The sequence below is a fragment of the Tachyglossus aculeatus genome, chromosome 10 (assembly GCF_015852505.1).
Source record: "Tachyglossus aculeatus isolate mTacAcu1 chromosome 10, mTacAcu1.pri, whole genome shotgun sequence".
Lineage (NCBI taxonomy): Eukaryota > Metazoa > Chordata > Mammalia > Monotremata > Tachyglossidae > Tachyglossus > Tachyglossus aculeatus.
The window spans coordinates 17,091,980-17,102,738 of NC_052075.1; the positions used below are offsets into that span (position 1 = coordinate 17,091,980).

The 10,759-nt window shown below is 48.0% G+C and overlaps 1 protein-coding gene across 1 annotated transcript; it reads right to left on the reverse strand.

Moving 5' to 3' along the window:
- Nucleotides 1–1,840: 1,840 nt before the first annotated feature.
- On the reverse strand, nucleotides 1,841–4,628 carry TLR10 (toll like receptor 10). The gene has a single exon (XM_038751948.1). The coding sequence runs from the start codon at nucleotides 4,626–4,628 to the stop codon at nucleotides 2,253–2,255; it is 2,376 nt and encodes a 791-aa protein (XP_038607876.1). The 3' UTR covers nucleotides 1,841–2,252.
- Between the last annotated feature and the right edge of the window lie 6,131 nt (nucleotides 4,629–10,759).

The window sequence follows — 10,759 nt, forward strand, 5'->3', positions numbered from 1 at the left end:
GAGGGCATGGGTGGTGGAATAGACGAGATTGAGGTACAACAAGTAGGTTGACATTAAGGAGAAAAGTGTGTGGGGTGGTTTGTTGTAGGAAATCAGAGAAGTAAACTTGATTGCTTCCTCCTAGCTGTAATTTATTTTAACATCTGTCTACCCAAGTAGACTGTGGGTTCACTTAGGTCAGGGATCATGTCTATTAGCTCTGCTGTATCCTCCCAAGTGCTTACAACAGTGCACTGCAGAGAAAACGCTTAATAAATATCATCAGTTGATTGATTACCCTGTTGTTCTTGCTCCTGGAGACCAAATTTCATGTGTACCATGGCAGTTAGCAGAAATAACCCAAACAGAGAATTCTAAAATTTTGCAACTGGGAAAGGATGGTTTGACTGCGGCCGTTGCCCTTGAATAAATAATGTGATCTGTTTTTAGAGCCAGAACTTCTCCTTTTCACTGCTGGTGAAGCCTAGCAGGCAGATATGAAGACTGCTTTCCACTCCACAGTGATTTATGTATTTATTTTTGCCCTCCCTGTTTTAGGATTTTCTTTTGATTGCCTTAGCCAGGTGCTTTAGGCAGGACACATTTCACAATCTTAATAGTTGACTTCAAAGAGAGCTCTTTTTGCTCTTTTAAAAAAAAAAATGAATTTTGAGCTCTGGAAAGATCCAGGCTAGAAAAGGTGAGTCCAGGGAGTCTTTGGGTCTTTTGATGTTATTCAGTAGCTCGGATTGTGCCCTAGCACCAAGCCCAACACACTTCCAAGCTCAAAAGGAACAAACCCAGTGGATAAATCCACTTTTAGGGCCAACATCCTCTTTCAGAGGAGTGGGCAGGGAGGCTGTTGGATCTTTTTAACAAACAAGCAGAATGGTCTTTTCCCCTTCCTGTTTTATTTTTCTTTTGTGAAGCTGAAACCACTTTTCTGTAGACTTGGAGATGTAGTCACCGTTAGCTTTTTCTCTCTCTGTACCACCTTCACTGGTCACAGACTATCACTTCAGAATCAATCGTTGGTATTTATAGAATGAATATTGTGTGCTTACTGATTGCTTACTGTGTGCAGAGCACTGCACTAAACCCTTGGGAGAGTACGATCAATCAATCAATCAATCAATGGCATTTATTGAGTACTAACTTTGAGAAGCAGCATGGCTTACTGGAAAGTGCTCAGGTCTGGGAGGGAGTCAGAAGGTCTTGAGATCTACTCCCGGCTCTACCAATTGTCACTCCCCTTCTCTGTGCCTCAGTTACCTCATCTGTATAATGGGGATTAAGTCTGTGAACCCCATGTAGGACCCGGGCTGTGTCCAACCTGATTAGCCTGTATCTACACCAGTATTTAGTACAGAGCCTGGCACTTAGTAAGTGCTTAATGTGTTCCATTAAAAAAAACCAACTCACTTTGTGCAGAGCACAGTGTGAAGCACTTGGGAAAATACAATACAACAGAGGGGGTAGACCCAATCCCTGTCCCCAAGGAATTTGCAGTCTACGGGGGAGGCAGATTTTAATATATTTTCCTAAGTATTGTGGAGCTGGGGTGACTAACAAAGTACTTATGGGGAGCACAGCCAAGTGTGTAGTCAACACAGAGGGGAGGGAAGAGGGGGGAAATCAAGGGCTTAGTCCAGGAAGGCCTGTTGGAGGAGATGTGATTTTAGGAGGGTTTTGAAGGTCGGGGGAGTGGTGACCTGTAAGATATGAAGAAAGAGGGAGTTCCAGGCGAGAAGAAGAATGTGGGCAAGGGGTCATCGGCGGGATATCATCGGTGTGCACTATAATTACCTCAGTGCTTGGCACATCATAAGTATTTAATAATGAATAAACGAGGCAGTAATTGGTGCCCAAATCATTTCTCTAAAATATCATTTTACATGCACCTCTCCACTTCTCAAAAAGCTCCAGTAATTGCCCATCCATCTCCACATCGAGCAGAAATTCCTGTCGGCTTACTCCATTGTAGCGTACTCTCTGAGGCATTTAATACAGTGCTCTGCCCAGAGTAAGTGCTCAATAAATTAGATTGATTGGTTGATTGGTTTAAGGCCCTCAATCAGCTCTCTCCCACTCACTTGTCTTATTTCCACGGGTGTCGCTTGCTGATGGATAATTCAAGGCTACTCCGGGCCCATACCCAATCACCCCTGGGCTCGCTCGCGGATGAGGAACGTGAGGGAGGGGTTGCTTGGGCTGACAGAGAGCCCCAGAGGTGGAAGGTCTGCACTCCTCCAGCTTCAGGACTGTGGGTCGCTCTAGAGTCCATCCGTCTCGATAGATTTAGGTAAATGAACATTCACCGCAGCCCTCAGGTTCGCCCAGAACAGGAGCTGCTTGCTCCTCTCCCGGGGCCATTCCAGATAGGTCTTCTGTGCCATGAGGGACTTGAGCTTGTGATAGCGGGCAGGGATGCTGTGCCGTGGGATCGGGGCCAGCACGATGAGGATGAGGCCGTCGGAACCCTCTTGGAACAGCTGGTGGTGGGCGAAGCAGAGCTCGTAGTGGCACCACTCGCTTTGGATAAAGTGGGGGGACAGGACGAAGATGGATTTGCGGCTCTTCTCGATGCAGCTGATGATGTTCTCCACCACGCTCTTGCCGGGGACGAAGTTCCTCTCGTGCAGACAGACGCTCACGGCGGCGCTCTCCAGGTTGGGGATCAGTTCGGCCTTGACCCAGGACGCGTCCCGCTCGCTGTAGGAGACGAACACGTGGAACTGGGCCATCCTCTCGAGCTCCGTGGGGGGCACCTGCCGGGCCCTGCGCCGGGTCTGCGCCCACTGCCAAGTCATCCTCAGGTACCAGGGCACATCCATGTAGAGGCACAGGGCCATCCCGGCCGCCACCATGACCAACAGGATCACCAGCACGGTCCCCACCAGCAGGGGAACGTTGCAGGCTAATTCGGACAGGTGGACGTCCCTCAGCAAGGTCCCTTTCAGAGAGCTGGGATACTGACATCTGTATGACTCAGCCCAGCCAACCATCAGGCCCTCGAACCTTTTTTCCAGATGAATGAAATCTCGTAACTCGCAGGAGCACCGAAAGGGATTGTTCCCTGCTTTGACCGACTTAAGAGTGGAGCAGGACTGGAAGAAATCGAGAGACGGGGTGAGAATCAAATTCATTTCAATGTTCAGCACGGCTAGACTGTTAAAACGACCACATCCAGGGAGATCGGTCAGAAAATTTGACCCGATGTTGAGCTCCAACAGCCCTTTCAGATCTGCCATCTCTCGGGGCACCGACCTGATCTCATTGTTCTGGAGATCAAGAACTTGGATGTTCTTTGGCAGGCATCCGAAAACAGAATCAGCCAGCTTGTTGGACGAGAAGTTCACGGCCACCAGCGTCTCCGGCCAGAAGCAGGGGGTGTCATCCCTATGCTGCAGGTGATTCTCACTCAGATCTATGAACTTCAAGGGGGTGTGTGCCGCAAAGGAACTTGCCACAGAAAGGGTCGTCAACATATTTCTTCGCAGAGCGAGGGTTTCCAAAGCCGGGAACCTGGTGTCCGTGTTGAAGAATGCATCCGTCAGGGCGTTGTTGGAAAAATTCACGTACCGAAATCTCCGCACACCCTTCGGAAACACCATATGTGGCATTTGGGCATCAGATAGAGTCAGATTGTCGATGTCCATTTTGGTAAAGAGTTGGTAGGCTAGGTCCTGGGGGAAAGTGAAAGTCTGTACGTGTACCTGTTCCACCGTTATGGCTCTCATTGCGGTCCCGAGATAGTCAAAGTGGGCAGACTGGGAGTTGGGATAATCATTAAAGGTCACGTTTCGAATATGGAGATGCCGGACGGATGAATGCCACACAAACTGGAGGATCCGGAGAAATTCCTTCCAGGCTGTGTTGATTCGACTGAGAGACAGCTGTGTTGTCTTGGAGTCCCGGAGGGTCTCCGGAAGGGGATTTTGTTGAGTGTTACAGCTTGGAAGCAGACATAGATTTGAGAGCTCAAAGATTTTGGAAGTTTTCATGCCATCTTTCAAAATAAGCAGGGAATCAGTGTCTCCCGGCAAGACAATGTGGAGTTTGGCAGGGTTCAAAACTGGCAGGCTGCCCTCTTCATAACGGATTGGAGTGTTTAAGTTCAGAAAGACGGTATTTAGGGGTAAATGAGCAATTTTCTGGAAATCTGATTTCCGCATCTGCTCCCCGCTCAGCCCTAGGAATTCCAGGTGCGGCAGGCTCCCGAACTCAGGGCAGACAGGTACAGTGTGAAAGTTGTTGAAGGAGAGATCCAGGTGTCTGAGACTCCCGAGCGGATAGCAAGAAATCTCTTCCAGGAGGTTATAGGATAAGTCTAAATGCTCCAACGCCTCATTGTAGTGAAAGACGTTGGCATCCAGATGCCTGATGGTGTTGTGAGAGAGGAGCAGCACTCTGAGCCTGACGAGAGATCTCAGGTCAGAGGGCTGGAGCTGGGATATGTTATTGTGGGAGAGGTCTAGCGTGGTGGTCCCAGAAGACACATTCGTGGGAACGCTGATCAGGTGCCCGTTGGAGCAATTGGCGATCAGTTCGTTCTCAGCCACTGGCTGGCCGGTTTCTCCCAGCCTGATCGCAGTGATGCTGTAGAGAATGAAAAACAACCCCAAGTTCCCCGCCGTCTTCCCTGGCATGGCGAGCTTTATCCCAGCCCTGGAAAACAACACCAGTTATCTGGCTGTGCCTCTCTGGAAAAAGCCCTCTGGGATCTTCAGCCTGGGGAACCTGTGCAAGGGAGTCATTCATTCATTCAGTTGTATTTATTGAGCGCTTACTGTGTGCAGAGTACTGTACTAAGTTCTTGGGGAGTACAAGTCGGCAACATATAGAGACAGTCCTTCTTGAACCATCAGTGGGGCACACTCTGGGACCCCGCTGAACCTCTCAGGGGGAGAGGTGAGTAGGATGTGACAATGAGTCCCCCCGGGGAGTCTCCCAGGAAGAAGTAACAGCAATGATGGAGCCCTCAGTTGATAGAGCCTCCCACCACCAAGATCACCCAGTTGGAGCCTCTGGACTCGGACCAGAGTCCAGCAGGGGAGGAGAGATTCTTCTTGGCTCCTCGCGGGCCACAGGACATTCCTGACCCCAGTCCCTTGCCCCTTAGGAGAACTGGTGGCTTAACTTGTTTCCATTTTTGAGGGAACCAAATGGAAATTCACTGAGGTTTTAGAGTTCTGCCTCCAGCTCTTTCTCTTGAAGAATTGTCCACTCCAGTCCTCTCCCTGGGACCCTCTTATTCTGACTTCTTCTCCAGGTACCCTGACCAAGCATCCTACCCCTTGAAACCACTGGTCCACTCAAGATGGAGGTAAGGAAAATGGAGTGGGGTGGGAGGATGATGTGTGTTTGTGAGCCCCTGGGGGGTTGAAAGTATCTTTCTGTGAGTGCAAATGTTAATATGTGTTTGTGTGCATGCCAGCTCTGACCATGACCCAAAAGGTTTGGTTGCCTTGAGAATTTTACCAAGATCCTACAATTACTTCAAATGATGGATATGGTCAGAAGCAGCATGGCCTTGTGGAAAGAACATGGGCCTGGGAATCAGAGAACCTGGGTTATAATCACAGCTCCATCGTTTGTCTGCTATGTTACCTTGGGCAAGTCACTTTACTTCTCTGTGCCTCAGCTACCTCATCTGTAAAACAGGGATTAAGACTGTGAGCCCCATGTGGGACAAGGACCCTGATTATCTAGTATTACCCCAGTGCTTAGTGCAGTTCCTAGAATATACTGAGCACTTAAAAAATACCATAAATATATGGTATTTATGGCCTATGGGCGCTATCCCCCCAGCATTGGCGGATTATGTTACTCTGGGTGGCTTCAGTGGGCCTAGGGGTACCGTTCCCAGCCTATGGGGAGTCTGCTACTGTTAGTGACCTCAGCGAGCCTAGGGTAACTCTCCCACTGCCTAGAGGATGTCTGCCACTCTAAGTGGCCTCAGTCGGCCACAGGGCACTCTCCCCCAGTTTAGGGATATCACCCATTGGGATTTTATTTAAATATTTATAAATATTATATATATATAGTGACTGTGCCAGAATTGGAAGATCCTCACCCCATCACACATCAACCTAAAGCACATCTGGGAGCAAGATTCAGTCCTGTGCAACACATTCTGTTCTGCCATGTTCAAATAGGCAATCTGGAAACTGGTCTTGGAATACCATCCCAATCCTCTGGGAAGCTTCAGATCTTAAACTCTTTGAGGGCAGAGATCATGCCTACCAACTCTATTGCATTGTACTTTCCCAAGCGATTAATACAGTGCTCGGCACACAGTAAGCCCTCAATAAATACCACTGACATTGATTCCAACTGAAGAGACCGAGAGCATTCTGTGCAATCTCTTGCTAGGGCGAGGTGGGTGTCCAAACTTGGGTTTCTCACCACTGGATTTGGGTCCAACAGATTCTTCTAGCAGGAAAACAAATATTTTGTTATACAATCCATGCAGATTAACTGCCATGTTCCCCCATGTCTTGTTTGGGAACAACTTTATTCAGATTTGTCCTTTTATTTAAGCCATTTGACTTTAGTACAATGCTCTGAACTCAGTAAGCACTCAGTCAGTACAACTGATTGATTGACTGATTGATTGAAAAAGCCACCCAGGGAAAGTGTCTACTCCTCTCTGATTCAACTTTTATTTTTAAATGGTATTTGTTAAGCACTTACCATGTGTTAAGCACTGTTCTAACCGCTGAGGTAGATACAAGTTAATCAGATCGGACAGTCACTGTCTAAGTGGGAGAAGATACAGGCATTGAATCCCCTTTTTACAGTTGAGGGAACTGAGGCCCAGAGAAGTTAAGTGGCATGCGCAAGGTCACACAGCTGACAAGTGGTGGAGCTGGGATTCGAACCCATGACTTCTGACTCCCAAGCCTGGGCTCTTTCCACTGAGCCACGCTGTACTTGTTAAGCACTTACTATGTGCCAGGAACTGGACAAAGCACTGGGCAGATACAAGTTAATCAGGTTGGACACATTCTCTGTCCCACATGGGGCTCACCCTCTTAATCCCCATTTTACAGATGCGGTAATTGAGGCCCAGAGAAGTTCAATTAAGTGACTCGCCTAAGGTCACATAGCAGACACGTGTGCTGCTTCCCTGCTTCACTGCTTTGACACTTTCTCTGCCAAACCCCACAGCTTCCCAACCAGTCCATCTGTGGTGGCATCATACTCAGAAATTCAAACATACTTTGCATTTCAGGTGGTTCCCCAACACCCATGCCAGTGATTCCAGCCTGGAAAAGGGACCTTCTGGTTCAACAATTTTCCCTCCCACATGACCTGGTTGTAGACTTCCCAGAAAACCATATATCCTGGAAGAAACAGACTAAATGATTCTCCCCTTCTTTGCCCCTCTCTTGGTTTCCTTTAGGCTTAGTTTTGTGGAGGTTTTCTTAATTTCTCATACATAAAGCAGAAATGAAACCAGAATATCTTGGGCCTACTTCACGTAACGGAAAAATATCACTAAAAATGTACTAAGTCATTTTTGGTAATCCACAGGGCCACTTCTATCTCATAGGGTTGGATTTTGAATGTGCAGATCAAATCAACCTCACAAGACCAGTGCTGGCCCAGCACTGAAGGCAGCATTTCTCATTGCTCTGTGCCGTGGGAGGAAATCAATAAAAATCATGATTTTTATCCCACCCACCTCACTCCCCCTTCTATCTTTTCCTTTTCCTCATTCACTCTTGCACATAAAGCTAGACCGTAAACTCATTATGGGCAGGGAACGTTTCTACCAACTTTAGTGGATCATACTTTCCCAAGTGCTTCTCTGCACACGAAAGTGCTCAGTAAATACCATCGACTGAAACGTCTGTCATTCTGTCTTTGGAAAAGAGGCCGCTGACAATGAAATTCACCTATGGGTGGTGTGGTAGCTGAAAAGTAAGTCATATTTATTGAGCACTTACCGTGTGCAGAGTACTGTATTAAGTGCGTGGGAAAGTACAATATAATAGAACAGATACATTCCGTGTCAACAGCGAGCTTACAGTCTAGGCCATCGTGAAACCTGCAGTTTTCTACATTTATACACCCACAAACACACACGCACCTTGCACACAGCACACATAAGGGATACAATTAGGAAAGCAGCGTGGCTCAGTGGAAAGAGCACAGGCTTTGGAGGCAGAGGTCAGGGGTTCAAATCCCAGCTCCGCCAATTGTCAGCTGTGTGACTTTGGGCAAATCACTTAACTTCTCTGTGCCTCAGTTACCTCATCTGTAAAATGGGGATTAAGACTGTGAGCCCCCCGTGGGACAACCTGATCACCTTGGAACCTCCCCAGTGCTTAGAACAGTGCTTTGCACATAGTAAGCACTTAATAAATGCCATCATTATTGTTATTAATTTCGCACTGGGTGAGACTTTCTGTCACAAATTAGTTCTTGTACACGAGCCACCTCTCTCTCTCTCTCTCTCACTCACTCACTCACTCAGTTTGGGTCTCGGGCTGATGAGTTAGCATCATTCTCACTGCAGGGATGGTCAAAGGAGAAATGTCTCTTTTCTGAAGACTCAAGTGGTCCCCCAAATCCCCCTAAGGGTCTCCATCCCTACCCTCCACCCTGCTTTTGTTTAGGGAAAGGGGAAACAAAAGAAACAGTCTTACCAGTAGCCCTGCAACTCTGACAGCTGGCAGTACTTCCTCTAACATTGGCAAAATATGTGATTTTGGTTAGTGGTGCAGGAGGGACGCTCCCCTCCCTTCCTCCGCCTCTCTGCTTAAGCAGAGACTCTGTGCGGCCCCTCCTGGGCCACCAGGGAGTTGTGGAGTTCAAGGCCAACAGCCCCAACCTGACTTTTTTTTAAAAAAAGGAAGTACTGAATTCTTTCTGTGTGCCAGACACTGTACTAAGCACTGGGGTAGAGACAAGCTAATCAGGTTGGACACAGTCCATGTCCCACGTGGGGCTCACAGTCTTAATCCCCACTTTACAGATGAGGTAACCGAGGCTCAGAGAAGTGGAGTGACTTGCTCAAGGTCACATGACGGACAAGTGGCAGAGTCAGGATTAGAATTTAGGTCCTTCTGATTCCCTGGACTCTGCTGATTCCCCAGCAAACTGCTCAGGAGACCCTGGATTCTCTCTTCCTAGGCCACAATCTGCCCTTCTGGCTTCTCAGAGTCACACTGGCCAACAAGGTCCTGCTGACATTCTGGCTCAGCGAGTCAAAGCATTGTCCAGTTGATCAGACAGTTTAAGCTCGTTTATTCCTTCTGTTCCTACCAATTGTCCCGTGAGCCATGAGGGGCTCAGGTTTGGGAAAGACAGCTCAGCCGGGCTTGCTTTTCACAGGGTCGGCTTCGTGAACAATAATAATAATAACTGTGTATTTGTTATGCGCTTATTATGTGCCAGGCATTGTACTAAGCAAATCGGTTTGGAAACAGATCCTGTCCCACACGGGGCTCGCAGTCTTAATCCCCATTTTGCAGATGAGGGAACTGAGGCATAGAGAAATGATGTGACTTGCCCAAGGTCACACAGCAGGGAGGTGGTGGAGCTGGGATTAGAACTCAGGTCCTTCTGCGTGCCAGTCCCCTGCTCTACCCCCAGGCCAGCTGCTTCCACTAGGCCACAGGCAGTAGGTGAGGTAAGTGACTGCCTTGGAGACAACCAGGACAGGGCAGGGACTGAAAGTTTCAAAGGATCTACTTGGCCCAACAGAGTTGACAGTGGTGCCCTGGGGGCTCTGGGGCCGCGGGGGCAGATTTGAGGTTCCCCCTACCCTTCACCAATGCTAGAAATTTGTGGGGGCGGTCCTGACTAGATTCAGCATGACATTAGGTCACTCTGTGCAGACACACAGCAAACATGACCACATCGTATGTGCAGTAACATAGATTGTGGCCTATGGTGCAGTTTAATTTGACGCCGTCACAGGGAACGGGAAGAAACAGTCCATTTCCATATAAGCTGCCATTGCCCCTATCTGTAATTTATTTTAATGCCTACCTCCCCTTTTAGACTGTAAGCTCCTTGTGGGCAGAGACTGGGTCTGCCAACTCTATTGTATCGTACTCTCCCAAGCACTTAGTACAGTGCTCTGCTCACAGTAAGTGCTCAGTCAACACATTGATTACCCCATCTTACCTCCTTCCCTTCCCCACTGCACCTGTATATATGTATATATGTTTGTACATATTTGTTACTCTATTTATTTATTTATTTATTTATTTTACTTGTACATATCTATTCTGTTTATTTTATTTTGTTAGTATGTTTGGTTTTGTTCTCTGTCTCCCCCTTTTAGACTGTGAGCCCACTGTTGGGTAGGGACTGTCTCCATATGTTGCCAACTTGTACTTCCCAAGCACTTAGTACAGTGCTCTGCACACAATAAGCGCTCAATAAATACGATTGATGATGATGATTGATTGATTGACTGAATTTTCCCCTGCCTCAGGCAGCCAATTGTCTAAAGTCACCATATCTTTGTACCACTTACACATTATATTAAAATCACCATTCAACCACCCTCTCTCCCTCCCTCCTTCCAACTGCACCCCCTCCACCTCCCCCCCGGCTCAGAAAGACCCTTCCCAACCTGGGCAGAGGTGAGTTGGGACCTGGAGGCAAGGCTTTGGTCCTCCTAAAACAGCACTTCCCTCACCCAGCCACCCCCTGTTCCCCAGTTCTCCTTCCTGTATGGGAAGACTTGGCATCCCTCTTCCTGCCCTGAATTCACCGCAAGCCAATATTCTCTCATTAAGACAGTAGTTGGACTGGG